Source organism: Diadema antillarum, unplaced genomic scaffold (genome assembly GCF_040938485.1).
Source record: "Diadema antillarum isolate AM-2024a unplaced genomic scaffold, OU_Dant_1.0 seq00000383_RagTag, whole genome shotgun sequence".
NCBI lineage: Eukaryota > Metazoa > Echinodermata > Echinoidea > Diadematoida > Diadematidae > Diadema > Diadema antillarum.
In genome coordinates, this window is record NW_027271381.1 from 1,470,979 (window position 1) to 1,485,568 (window position 14,590).

Consider the following 14,590-nt stretch of genomic DNA (forward strand, 5'->3'; position numbering starts at 1 on the left):
GGCCACCGAAAATTTGAGTACAATAAACTCATTCTTCAAATTCATGAAATTCTTCCGTCGAGTTCTTTTCATTGCAATTGATTGACAAATTGCACTACATCGATGTAGGGCAATTTGTCAATCAGTTGTAAACTCATTCTTTTTGGCGAAATAATGCATTACTAGTTTATTTCTTGATTCTTCGTTTTATAATATATATATATATATATATATATATATATATATATATATGTGTGTGTATGTGTGTGTGTGTGTGTGTGTGCACGTTTGGGTTTCATTTTTTTTTTAGAGCCAGAATTTTTCATTTTTTGCACACGCGCACACACACACACACACACACACACACACACACACACAGGCTATTTAAGGTAGCCATCTCGGTTGTTATGGCTTGACAGAGATGGATGGATAGACAACCCTGAGGCAGAACCCTAAGCAGCAGAAAATACATACAATGTAATTAACAGGCAAAGTACCAACTCCACCACCACCAAAACAAGCACACAAGAGACAGGCCTTTTTTCTTGAAAAAAATATTTACAATTGTACATTGTTTAATCATGGAATACCATGAATACAGTGTATATGAACACATGAGAAATTTCACACTAAAGCAGACATTCACTGGTACAGTTTGAAGTTGTACTGACATTCACAAACATACTGGTGCAAACAAACATAAAGATCTCGCTAGCTGACTCTGTAGATACGTGTAGGCAGTGCTGCAAAGTACAGCATACTGTACGATAGAAGGCATCAGAAGTAAAATGGATACTTGAAAACAAGAAGCATTCAAGCTTCAGTTTCAATATTTTCACATTCATCACAATGCATGAGGGTGATGGGGTGTTCAAGTTGATGTCATTATATGCCTGGCAAAGACAAATCTCTGAACAAAATTTGGTCACACTAGAGCAACAAATCCCAAGTCATCTGTCATACAAGAATCTCGAGATGCCATGACTTTTATAGCCTTTGACCTCAGTATGTAAACTTGCTCACTTCACACGTATTGGATGACCCCTTGAGAGTATCTCTGATCCTAGTTTTGTTACATGCAGAGAAACTGTAGCAAAGTAATTTGTCACAAAAAAGTCTTTAAGCAAATATCGAACTGTTAGGCATTTCAATGGCCTTTCAATGACATGACAAATTACTTCTGCTGAAGAGAGATGTGGCTTCATACTAATGACATCAGAAAAATACAAGCTAACGAAAATATGACAAGTTACTCCCAAATGGGCATTTACATTTAGACATTAAATAATGTACACTCTACTACCATACACATAATTCAAGACGTGTGGGATGAAAATTTTATGACTTGACATTTTTGGTATACTCAGTTTCCCATCCCACTCTAATGGCTTGTTAAGAGGCTGTGTATACCCCCTCTAGTCTCCACATCATGGGATTAAAGTAAAAGCAAGCAAAGCAATTTCATTTATTTACATCATACAATGTGGTTGACATGTGCTTAAGAGCACTTGAGACCATCTAAGCTGACACACAAGTAATCAATAACAACATCATCCATTTGGCTGGAAAAGAAAAATGTCAGTGTCAGTGTCAGTGTGCTGACTGATGCAAGCTGCAGCATCTATTTACAAATCTGCTCGATAGTGGCCGTGTATGAAGTGACTGGCTGCCACCTTGACTCAGCCAACTTCTGGTAGAAATCTTGATTGGCTTGGATGAAGGCTAGGTTTGTGGCAACCATGTTGACAGGTGTACTGTGTTCTGTGCGTAGGAAGAGGAGACAGGCAAAATGATGAAATTAGGTTACAAATACATTACTACATTGTATATATACAAAAAGAGAAAAATGTGTCTTTTGTGAGGCTGTAGGATACTGAGTCATCAACATGTATTTCAGAGTTTCCACACAGTCCCACAAGACATTTGTACGTGTATGAGATCATTGTTTATTATGAACATGTTGCACACCATAAATCTAATTTCATCACATCTCTTCTTCACACAATTTTCATAGTACAACGAATTTGGTATGTACATGTATACAGCAAAGGCCATGTCACAACCCAAACTAGAACCAAATCTACCTGTCTAATTGAGAGAGTTCCTTTACAGGATCCCCTTTATGTATGCTACAAATGTCTTTCCATCATCTTTCTATCACAAACCAGCAGATGTTAAGAAATAATTCTGGCACAAATAGGCATGGCAGATGTGGAGTTTCTGTTCAAATCTTTCATGAGGTCTTGCAATGACAGTTGGCAACCTACAATAACAGGGACATAATGTGAGTCCTCATAGCAGCTAACTTGGTGAAAGAACAATAAAACACATGTACTGAAAAACAAAAAACAAACAAACACGCATACAAGTATACCACTGCCTAGAAAGGTCACAATTCATTTGGATTCTAAAAACTCAAGGGCTCCTGGAACTCTGATGGAAACTTTATCACATAACAATAAAATACATACTTAATAAAAAGTCTCCCATGTAATTGCTGAGGGAATTTACCCTTTACCTGGATTCTAAATCAAGAGCTCCTGGAATTATGAGGAAAACTTTATCAAGTAATAATCACCAAAAATATATACACAAAGCCATAATTATTATTAAAACAAAAATGAAATTTGTAATATTCATTGAAGGAAAAGTTTGTTAGTACCTTTCAGGGACACAGTACTTACACATTTTGCCTTGTGCTCTGGTTAAATATTACGAACAAAGTATCCATCACAGCCTGTGGTGGAAACTAAATTCATTTTGTTCAGCTGAAATTTTGTATGATGATTGTGCAATGTGTTACCTGTGCCATTTAAAAATAGATTGCTTTTAACTGGCGAAGCCAACAACCACACTGCATCTTGGACATACAGTAATTCAGCTAGTGTAGTATAATTACAATGCATCAAATTCAGATTTTAAGAGGTACACACTGTGGCTGTGCAGGCAGCCAACTTTTAACAGGCCCTACGAAAACAGCCGAGATGGCCAAATATATCCAATAAAAGATTTCAAATTCTAGATTTATAAATTCATACTGTTTGCTCAGTGTACATGTTTACAAGCATAAACATGAAAGGTTTCATAGAGGTCTGCATCCATAAGACCCCAGGGCAATATACATGATTATGTTCCAAGTGTCTCTTATGTTTTCAACTAATGAGGTTCTGCCATGCACGTCATTCAGAGGTACTCCAGAACTAAAATGTCAAAAAGTCAGCCATGTAGAATCACTTACAGGAAGGATTCACTTACCTTCTAGAGCCTCATCATCCTCTTCCTGCTGTTGAAATGAAGAGGGAAAGAGACAAAGACAATCATCTCTACAATCTCATTGCCTATTAAAGGCTTTGCAAGTAAGCCTCATCAACAGAATCTCATGAGATTCCATACAGATATTGATGGAAAGCAACCTAGCTATTTGCCTGTACAAATATTTCAGCAATCCACTTACACAACAACCAAAAAATTATTACAAGAATTTGAGCAGGGTGCAATGCACATCATTTTTAACCATCCCTGTTTCTGTGGTCCCATTAAATGTATCCATAATAATCATTAGATAGACAAACTTTCTCCAGACAGACTTGGAATTTCTCGTGTGGGCATTTGTCTAGACAAGTGGGCAATTCAAGTTTGTTTTCTCAGGTTAGGAGGTGGCATGATCATTTCTGTGACGTTATGAACTCGTAAAATGTTTTTACTTCTGGAAATATCCGCTCACGTGATCCTCATACAAAGGATGACATAAAAAAAAAGATGGAAAGAAAGAAAAGGGAAAAAAATCCCACATGTTAAGAATATGAAAGGAAATGCACACAAAGGATGCTTAATGCAAATACCACTGAGAGATTACCTTTAAAATATTACCCTTAAATTGCTTTCTTACAGGATCATTGGACTGGACCAATGATATAACTGCACATTCATTGGATCATTGGGTTAGACCAACGATATAACCTCGCACATTCATTGGCTCATTGCATTAAACCAATGATACACACTGTAACTGTACATTCTTGCTGCCCACAAATATCTCAGATACAATATCTGTGTGTAGGCCCTATTTCCAAGTATTGACATCGGTGAACTCAGATTAGTCATACATTGTGTATCAAAAAAAAAGAAAAAGAAAAAGGTAATCCAACTTTGGAGGTTACTATTTTATAATTGTCAGCTATGGAGAGTGCAAAGTTGGTTGTGAGGAAAGAAGAAGTCTTCCTCTTTCCATTGGTACCTAATTATGTTGACAAATGTTATGCATGACTGAGCACATGAACTTTAAAGACAACAATGACAATGTGTACTTCTTCCAAGTTTGCGTGTTATTGTGAAGGAACAATGCATGTCTCACTGCACGGATGAGCTCTGTCAATGAAACTGGTCAAATCATCAGGCCAGCCTGCACGACTGCAGGTTCGTGTTTAAGGTTTTTTCTAACATTTTATGGTTCATAACCTTCAACATGGCCCTGTTGTCAATAGCTTGGTCCTTCCCATAAAGGCCAAACCACTACCCACTTTTCAAGACATGGTTTGCTCCTGCAAGAGATGTGTTGAATATGAACATCTGGGAAAAATGGACTGTGTGGGTGGGCCTCTTGTGGGAGTGACAAGTTATCAGACAGGTGGCCATGTTAAAGGTTACGGACCATAAAATGTTAGGAGAAACCCTAAACACAAACTCTTAACATAAACCTGCATTCATACAGGCTGGCCTTCTTGGCCACTTTCATTGACAAATCTCATCCATGCAATGAGACTTGCATTGCTCCTTTACAATACAGTACTCTCCGCGTAATCAGGTATCGCTTAAACGGGTACTCCGTTTAATAGGGTAGTTATGTCAGAGTCAGTTGCAATGCACATTAAAATTACCTGATAATCGGGTTGCCTCTCCGCATAAATGGGTAAATAATATTCTTCTAATCTAATTTTTACCCACATTCTATCGCAGATATAACACTTTAAGGATTCATGCATGTCAAATTTTCCACGGCTAATCGCATTCTCTGCTTAATTTGCTAAGAAGACCGACCATTTTGGGAGTAATTAAACATGAAAACACATGTACACGTACCGACTTGTCACACGAAAACGAACATTACACATGTAGCTTGGCACTCACAATTGCATAGACAGACAGGAGTTGAACACACTTGCGCTCCTCCCTTGCTCCGCAACAACATTCATCATACGAGAAGTTTAAAACGAAAATCAGGCCATGTACCAGCTCCATGCATAATCTTGCTTTTCCCCAGTCACTTCTCAAATTAACCCGACGTTCTACGTGACTAGTGCATGCAAAGAGACGTGTTCATTTCGGAAAACGCCTGCGTGTTAACGAGGAGTCTATACGTCAAACGACAAAGTTTTCTGAATAAATATTTGTCCATAAATAGGCCTAGAGTGTAAATTAGTGCTCGTGACTGAGCAAGTGTAAGGTATGTATAATGTGCCGTGCAAGCACGCGTGTTAAGCATACAGTGGTGTTTGGTGCAGTGTACAACGCATGTAAATACACAATGTGTGTGTCAATTGTGAATGAGACGTGATCTTCTGTTAATCGGGTACTCCGCTTAATCGGGTAAGAAACGCTCTGCCCGAGCCTACCCGATTATGCGGAGAGTACTGTAACAAGCAAACTTGGAAAAAATGCAATTTGCCATTGTTGTCTTTAAAGTTCATGTGCTCAGTCGTGCATAACATTTGTCAAACCTAATCAGGTACCAATAGAAAGAGGAAGAGTTCTTCTTTCCTCACAACCAACATGCTCTTCATACCTGACAAGTATGATATAGTAGCCCTCCAAAGTTGGATTACCTTTTTTTAATATGCACTGAAGTTCATAAATCAGTGAAAACTGGTAGTTTGCTATTACATATACTTCTGGTTGGCTGAGAATAATGTTTCTGTCTTTAGAATCATCAAAGCTTTTAAAATCATGAAGAGTCTGCACATCTCTTGTAGCATCCAACAAACAAAATAACCCTGCCAAAATAGAAACTGGTTTGGAAAGAATTAGATGTTAAATTTCTTGACCATCAACTGGGATGCCTCTGTCTTCCAGCACAAATTACAAATACAACCAGTTTTCTACTACAGAATTAAATGGATATGCTTTGTTTTAGACACCTATCACAAAATGACAAGATGACTAGATGTCAAGCCAAACATTATGTCTGACCTTCAATTATATTTTGTCATGTACTGCCCCCAGCCCCCAGTTGGGGCATGGTGCCCATTTGATGGAATTGAGATTCTATCCCCCTAGGGATGCTACCTGCCAAGTTTGGTGAAAAATTGTTTTAGGGTTTTCAAGAAAAAGACAAAAATTTACAATTTCGGGCCAAATTTAGCCTCCCCCCCCCCCCCCCCCCCCCCCCCCCCCCCCGGCCCCCCCAGGTGAGGCATGGTGCCCATTTGATGGAATTGAGATTCTTTCCCCCTAGGGATGCAACCTGCCAAATTTGGTGAAAATTCATAATGGCATTTTCAAGAAAAAGATGAAAATGTACAATTTGGGTCCCAGTATGACCCCTCCCCACCCCCTCCCCTGGGTCCCACAAGGGCCTAACTTTGAGTTAGGGGGCACCCCTGATTCCGCCATGAACAAACTTGAAACTAGAGTCATCAATGTACTAATTCATAGTACTAACTTAGCTCTATCACTTCTGGTTCTAGAGAAGAAGATTTTTTAAGATTTCTTAATTTGGGGGGGGGGGGGGGGGGGGGTTTGGGGCCCCTCTGGGGGCCCCCAGGTGGGGCATGGTGCCCACTTGAACAAATTGAAATCCTATCCCCCTAGGGATGCTACCTGCCAAGTTTGGTGAAAATCGGTCAAGGGGATCTCAAGAAGAAGATGAAAATGTAAAAAGTTTACGCATGACGCACGACGCACGATGGACACCGGACGAAGAGCGATCGCAATAGCTCACTTGAGCCTTTGGCTCAGGTGAGCTATTAAAAATGTACATATACAATACATACATGTAGGCGATGCACACAGAAGTCCGATAACCTGTCTAAAGCAGCCACCTGCCTATAACTGTCACTCTTTTTGTCTCCCTTGGAAGGCCCCTATAGACAGGTTTGTCTGTATACTTATCTAAACTGGGAATAGGAGGGATCTACATGACACTGTGACACCTCAACAGCATTTTCTCTCCATAAATCGGTAATTAATTCAACCACCTCCATATTTCAGTTGCTTTGTTGATCATGGAATTCAAGATTGGGGTCATGTTTTCTAGTTCCATGAAAAGTGAACAAAATTACAACTAATCTGAACCTCTTTTCTCTTACTTTACTCCCTTAGATACATAATACAGTGTTACTTTTCGCGACATGAAACTTTCACGAGTTGGAGCCGATGGTCTTTTTTCGTTGTACGAATCTTCCGCGAATTGCCACTGGGATTCAATGTATTGTTGAGAATCGTGCGCATTTTGATTTCACGAATCTTAGCTCCTCATACAATTTGCAAAAGTTTCATGCCCCAAAAGTTTTCTGCGAAATTAAATTTTATGCAAAAAGAAATTCAGCATCCATACCATGAAAATAAAAATTTACCAGAGGGCTCTTACTATGAGTAGGTTCTGAGGGGTCACCTCTCTAAAGTTGGTGCGTTTATCCACTGTGTAACGGTAATTTCACTAAGCGACCTGACTATTGGGAAATTAAGCTTTTTTGATGACCTCTATCACCCCCTATGACATTTTGGCCCTTGAAATCATGACCCCGGGATTTTAATCTTTCCTTTCTTACCTAATTATGAACACACCCTATAAATTTTGTGAAAATTCGTCCATCTGGTCTCGAGTTGTCTTGCACAAATCAAAAAGCAGACAGAAAAGCATAAGGAAAACAAAAACATCTGCCACCTGCGGTAAGTTTCACCTGATGGCAAAAGTAACAAAAAATCTTGTTCTCAAACTAACAAAAAAAAAATGTCAAAGATGAGATTTTGGAGGAAACTCTTACTTTACGTGATTGCTGATTGCTCTTGTCATCTTGGTTCTGAGTAGAAGGGTACTGGTTGTACTGCTGCCCATGTGTTTGGCCATAAGGCTCTGTGCCTTGCTGGTATGGATACTGGCCAGGGTAACCCTGTTGCTGAGCACCCACTGCAGCTGTTGAGCCGGATGAAAGGGATGCTGTGCCTGCACCATACTCTCTTATTTCCCTTTATAGACATATATACGAATCAAATCAAATTATCTTACCATAGACATAAATGAAGCATTTAATTCAGCTTTAATACAGCTGAGGAATCATCAATTGCAAAAATAACATCACACATGCCCAGTTTTGCAAGTCACAGTTCTCATGACCCTCTCCTCAGAATAATATAATGTCCAACAATGCTCTTGATGTAGTCTACAGCTGACACATCACAGTTCATTGAATGCTAGCTCTCACAAAATGTACCCAGATACTGTCACCACCTAGAAAAGCAACAAGATTTCAAGGTACAATTTGTAAAGAAATATTCAAGAGAGACATTTTAGCCCATAGATATTAGGATAAGAATTTCATTTATGAATTGGCACTAAAGAAAACTGACATTGATAGAAGAAACTCTAATCTTTCTATTAAAGCTGCTTTCCTGGGCAGCATAATGCAAATAAACATGAATTTAGGCCACAAATGCACATTTTTGTCGACATTTAGGAAACTGGTATACCAGGTTAATGTAAGGAACGGGTTACGTACCTATCAGTACGTACATATCAATGGGGTCTAGAAAGGGATCTTGAAGAGTAACATGATACCACAACAATGTTCTACACTGATACATAGAGAAAGCAAGAGAGTGTACAATGATTACAGGGTCTCAAAGGCTGTGAGAATGGAAGGGTTAAAAGGAGGAAGATGAACAACAAAAAAAAAAAAAAAAAAGACAGAAAAAAAAAACCAAGAATGAAAAAATCTTAACCCTAAAAGGGCCGGGGGGGTGGGGGGGGGGGGGGGGGGCAGAATCCACCTCCCCCCTCGATGTTCGGGCTATAATTCTGTAACTCGAGAAGGCCTCGTCTTTCTTTGTTCAAGGCTCATGCAACTTTTGAGACCAAATTTGCAATGTCTGCGCGCACTTTTTCGAAGCCATGCCCATTTTTGTAACGGCATGTTGCTCCACAAAATGGGCAGAATTTTGTGATTTTGTGTTTATTTCCTAAAGAAAACAGTGCTCTGTCATGAAAGTCATAAAAACCTGATTATCTTTACAATTAGTCACTTTCATTTATCAATTTTATGCTACAGTAGAAAAGTGGTCAGTGACAATTTCCAATAAAAAAGAAAGAAAAAACAAAAACTGAAAAACATAAAATTACACAAGAAATTCCAAAAACAATAAAATACATAAGAATTGAAATGATTCGGACTAAGATTACCGTAGACACTAGCATCTAAATCATCCACTAAAATTCATGAGAATGAAGTCATATGTATTGTGATGCATTCTGTGAATTTTCATAAGTAATTGTTCTACAAAACATATCATTGCTACGGAGTCTATGTAGGCAGTATTTTCCACCCCATAAGGCAGACAATCTTGGCACAAAAGAGAAAAAAAGAGCGAACTTTGATAGTGATTTTCTCTGTATTTTGTTGTCAAGAAATTCCCATGCACGCCACATTCGATTTGAAGTATCTCTGGATATAATTGTAAAGCCACTAAGCGCATCTTTTCATAAGCTATACATCAAATTAAAGCTTAGAGACTGAACTAACTAGATATCTTGTTAACATAAAATTTGAAGAATCCGACTTATGGCTGCTTTGGACTTGACGCATCACATATATGTCCTCCACTCGAACTGGCTCGAGCCTCACTTGGGTAATGGAGCTGACATAGGGATTCCTATGGATGGTCAAAGGACACTGGAATATGAAGTGCCTACAACTCAAGTCAAAGCTTCATCTCAGTCAGGACTGAAGAACCCAAGATGATGACAAGTGAAACTGGCCACAAATCATTCACTCAAACAATGCCAGTACAAAGTCATCAGGCCTACAAAATATGAGTAAAACACTTTAAACTTTACACCCTTCTTATGCTTCACATGTCCTTGTCAACTCAGGAGCACGTAAGTGCAATATCAGAGTAAGGTTTGCCTGTAGAACAGCATACATACTCTATGTAGTGAGCTTATATAATCTTATGACACTTGAACTGACCTTTTAGGCATGGCTTTGTCCACCTTGAGGGTGACACCAAGAGGACCAACAGCTCCATTCATTTGCAAGATGGCAGCCTCCTGGTCCATTTCCGTGTAAAACCGCACAAAGCCAAACCCCTTTGACTTCTGATTGTCATCCCTGACAACTGGATAATTTCATCAAGTTTGTCATGATATTTATAGGGAGGGGGAAGAAGAAAAAAAGAATAAAAGCACATTGTAAAACAAAAGATTAAACATTGCTACTAGCCAGTATGGAATTAGAGTGGCAAAATTTAAACAACAGCTAAACTTGTCAATGGAAGATGTTTGCTACCTATGACTAATCAGACATTCATACCAAAACTGATGAACTGTTTATCCCACACCTTAAGGAATGAATAAGGAATGATTCTCCCATGAACAAACTTGAAACAACAGTCATCAATGTATGGACTCCTCATTGTATTAACTTACTTCAGTCACTTCTGGTTCTAGAGAAAATCGGTAAAGATTCCTTACAAGGGGGGTTGGGACTCCTGCCCCCCCCCCAGGTGGGGAATGGTGCCCTTTTGATGGAATTAAGATTCTGTCCCCCTAGGGACGCTACCTGCCAAGTTTGGTGAAAAATTTGTGATGGGGTTATCAAGAAAAAGATGAAAACTGACAATTTAGGTCCAAATTCAGGCCCCCTAGGGCCCCCAGGTTGGGCATGGTGCCTATTTGATGGGATTGAGACTCTTTCCCCCCAAGGGATTCTACCTGCCAAGTTTGGTGAAAATTCACAATGGCATTTTAAAGAAAACTAGAAATATCACTTAAGGTGATTAATACCCCCGCCCCGTGACAGTCTTACCCAAGGAATGATCTTTCCTTGATCTTCTGCCATTTAAATGCCGTTACCATGGCAACGCAGCTTCCGACACGTCCGAAAAATATGTCTTGCACATCTTCCCACCAAGACTATTGTGTGTGCCACATTTCATAAGCTTTTGTCAAAAACTGAGGAAGTAGTTCAATCCACAAGATCTTTCCTTGATCTTCCGCCATTAATATGCCGTTACCATGGCAACGCAGCTTCCGACACGTCCAAAAAATATGTCTTGCACATCTTCCCACCAAGACTATTGTGTGTGCCACATTTCATAAGCTTTTGTCAAAAACTGAGGAAGTAGTTCAATCCACAAGATCTTTCCTTGATCTTCCGCCATTAATATGCCGTTACCATGGCAACGCAGCTTCCGACACGTCCAAAAAATATGTCTTCCACATCTTCCCACCAAGACTATTGTGTGTGCCACATTTCATGAGCTTCAGTCGAATACAGAGGAAGTAGTTAAATCCGCAAGATCTTTCCTTGATCTTCTGCCATTTATATGCCGTTACCATGGCAACGCAGCTTCCGACACGTCCGAAAAATATGTTTTGCACATCTTCCCACCAAGACTATTGTGTGTGCCACATTTCATAAGCTTTTGTCAAAAACTGAGGAAGTAGTTCAATCCACAAGATCTTTCCTTGATCTTCCGCCATTAATATGCCGTTACCATGGCAACGCAGCTTCCGACACGTCCAAAAAATATGTCTTGCACATCTTCCCACCAAGACCAATGTGTGTGCCACATTTCATGAGCTTCAGTCGAATACAGAGGAAGTAGTTCAATCCGCAAGATCTTTCCTTGATCTTCTGCCATTTATATGCCGTTACCATGGCAACGCAGCTTCCGACATGTCCGAAAAATATGTCTTCCACATCTTCCCACCAAGATCAAGGTGTGTGCCACATTTCATAAGCTTTGGTCAAAAAACTGAGGAAGTAGTTAAATCCGCAAGATCTTTCCTTGATCTTCTGCCATTAATATGCCGTTACCATGGCAACGTACTTTCGGGTACTGTCGAAAAATGCGCCTTGCACATCTACAACCAAAGGCACACATCTGTACCAAGTTTCATAGAAATTGGGCAAAAACTGAGGAAGTAGTTTGCAACACAAAATTTTCCATCATTTTGGCTCATAATATGTGAGCTGTTACCATGGCAACATACTTTTTGTCACTGTCAAGAAATGTGTCATGCTGACCTATATCCTAAGACAAACATTCAATATGAATTCCATGAGAATTGGAAGAACACTGATGAAGCAGTTTTGCCATGAACCATTTTGCCCTATATTTTACCAATAACATGCCGTTACCATGGCAACGCACTTTTTGCCACTGCGGAAATATGTGTCTTGCACATTAACATATTCAGATGAACATCTGTACCTAATTTCATAAAAATTGATCAAAAACTGTGGGAGGAGTTCGCGACGCAAGATTTGTACCCATTTTTGCCCATAATATGCCGTTACCATGGCAACGTACTTTTGGGTACTGTCAAAAAATATGTCTTGCACATCTACAACCCAAGGCACACATCTGTGCCAAGTTTTATGGGAATCGGTTGAAAACTGAGGAAGTAGTTCGCGACGCAAGATTTGCAACGGACCGACCGCCCGACCGCCCGACCGACCGCCCGACCGCCCGACCGCCCGACCGCCCGACCGCCCGACCGTCCGCTGATTCCTATATACCCCCTTCAAACTTCGTTTGGCGGGGGTATAAAGACGAAAATGTACAATTTGGGTCCCATTAGGACCATTCCCTACCCCCTTCCCTTCGGTCCAAAAGGGGACACCCCTGATTCTGCCATGAACAAACTTGAAACTACAGTCATCAATGTACTAACTCATAGTATTAACTTAGTTCTATCACTTCTGGTTCTAGAGAAGAAGATTTTTTAAAATTCCTTAATTTTGGGGGATTTGGGCTCTTCTGGGGGCCCCCCAGGTGGGGTATGGTGCCCACTTGAATAAATTGAGATCCTATCCCCCTAGGGATACTACCTGCCAAGTTTGGTAAAAATCGGTCAAGGGGTTCTCAAGAAGAAGATGAAAATGTAAAAAGTTTACGGAGGACGGACGCCGGACGAAGCGCGATCGCAATAGCTCAATTGAGCCTTTGGCTTAGGTGAGCTAAAAACTAATGTGTAAAAAGTTTACTGACAAAGCATGACAGGCATGCACAACAGATGCAAACCCAAAAGAAACAACTCATTTAATAAATATGTCTCAGGTGAGCTAAAAATAAGATAATGACTTCTGACATTGTTTTTTCTTGTGTGTGTGAAAGCACAAACTTTCAGTACCAAAAAACCCCTCACATAAATATTATACAACATACAGTTGTATATATATGGGCCATGATGCGAGAAAAGGGCCCTTAGGGCATTAAATACTGAAAATGAGTTTTCACTTCCACATTGTAGAAGGAACTCTGACATATTTAGATATGCAAACCTTTTTCTGAAATTCCACTCCTCAATGGCCATGTTTTGTTTAAATCCTGCCACTTTTTGATGTATCTATGCATGTGCGCGCAGTTAGCTAGTTGATCTTTTTTTTTTTTTGCGCGTATTGCTTTGTCAAACTTCCGTGCCATTTTCTGGTGTTTGTGCGCAGCGGCGCTAAGGGCCCTTTTCTCGCGTCATGGCCCACATATTTATATATATATCAGGTCCGTGAAGCGTGAAAAGGGCCCCTAGGGCATAAAATACTGAAAATGAGTTTTAATTGTAGAATGAACTTTGATGTATTTAGATATACAAACAGTTTTCTGAAATTCCACTCCTAAATGGCCAAATTATGACATGAAAAAAAAGCATGTTTGATCCAAATTCTACCTCTTTTTGATGCATCTATGCATGCGCGCACAGCTAGCTAGATGATCTTAGTTTGCACATGGGTAATTCCATGAAGTTGGGGCAGTGTCCATGTAGCATCGTGATATTTGAAAAATACATTTCAGCATAACTCAATATTAATTATGCTATACATTTATTGTTTGTAGGCTTTACATCTGCATTGAGGCCACATATTTTCCAGGAAATTTTGTGCCATTCAGACTCAATTTTGATGAAGTTATAAAACAATATGTAACGGCGTCCTGTAGCATCGTGACGTGTCCATGTAGCATCATGAAATTTTAAAATTGGTCCTAAGAGACAAATTATAGCAATTAGCTTGACCAAAATTTGATGCAATATGCATATTTACTAAATTAGTCAGATAGCTAAATATCTCAAATTTCCTGTACACAGTTTTAATTTTAAAAGAAAATTACAAAATGTATCACGATGCTATGCGGTGTCCTTTTTTGTGACAATTGGTGGACACCGTGTAGCATAGTGACACATTGTGTAATTTTCTTGTAAAAGTAAAACTGTGGAAAGGAGAGTTAAGATATTTAGCTATCTGACTAATCTAGTAATTTTGCATATTATATCAAATTTTGGTCAAGCTAATTGCATTACTTTGTCTTTCAGGACCAGATTTTAACTATCACGATATTACATGGACACGTCATGATGCTACAGGACACCGTTACATTTTTTTTTTATAACTTCATC

General features: G+C 39.4%; 1 protein-coding gene across 1 annotated transcript in view; it reads right to left on the bottom strand.

Moving 5' to 3' along the window:
• Positions 1 to 630: 630 nt before the first annotated feature.
• LOC139731712 (tRNA selenocysteine 1-associated protein 1-like) overlaps positions 631 to 14,590 on the bottom strand; it is a 30,178-nt gene continuing 16,218 nt past the window's right edge. The window contains exons 6-9 of the mRNA XM_071642590.1: positions 10,161 to 10,308; positions 7,962 to 8,163; positions 3,235 to 3,262; positions 631 to 1,740 (exon numbers count right to left, since the gene is read on the bottom strand). Coding sequence (XP_071498691.1) covers positions 1,601 to 1,740; positions 3,235 to 3,262; positions 7,962 to 8,163; positions 10,161 to 10,308 — 518 coding nt within the window. The 3' untranslated portion in view covers positions 631 to 1,600. The remainder of the gene's footprint in view (positions 1,741 to 3,234; positions 3,263 to 7,961; positions 8,164 to 10,160; positions 10,309 to 14,590) is intronic.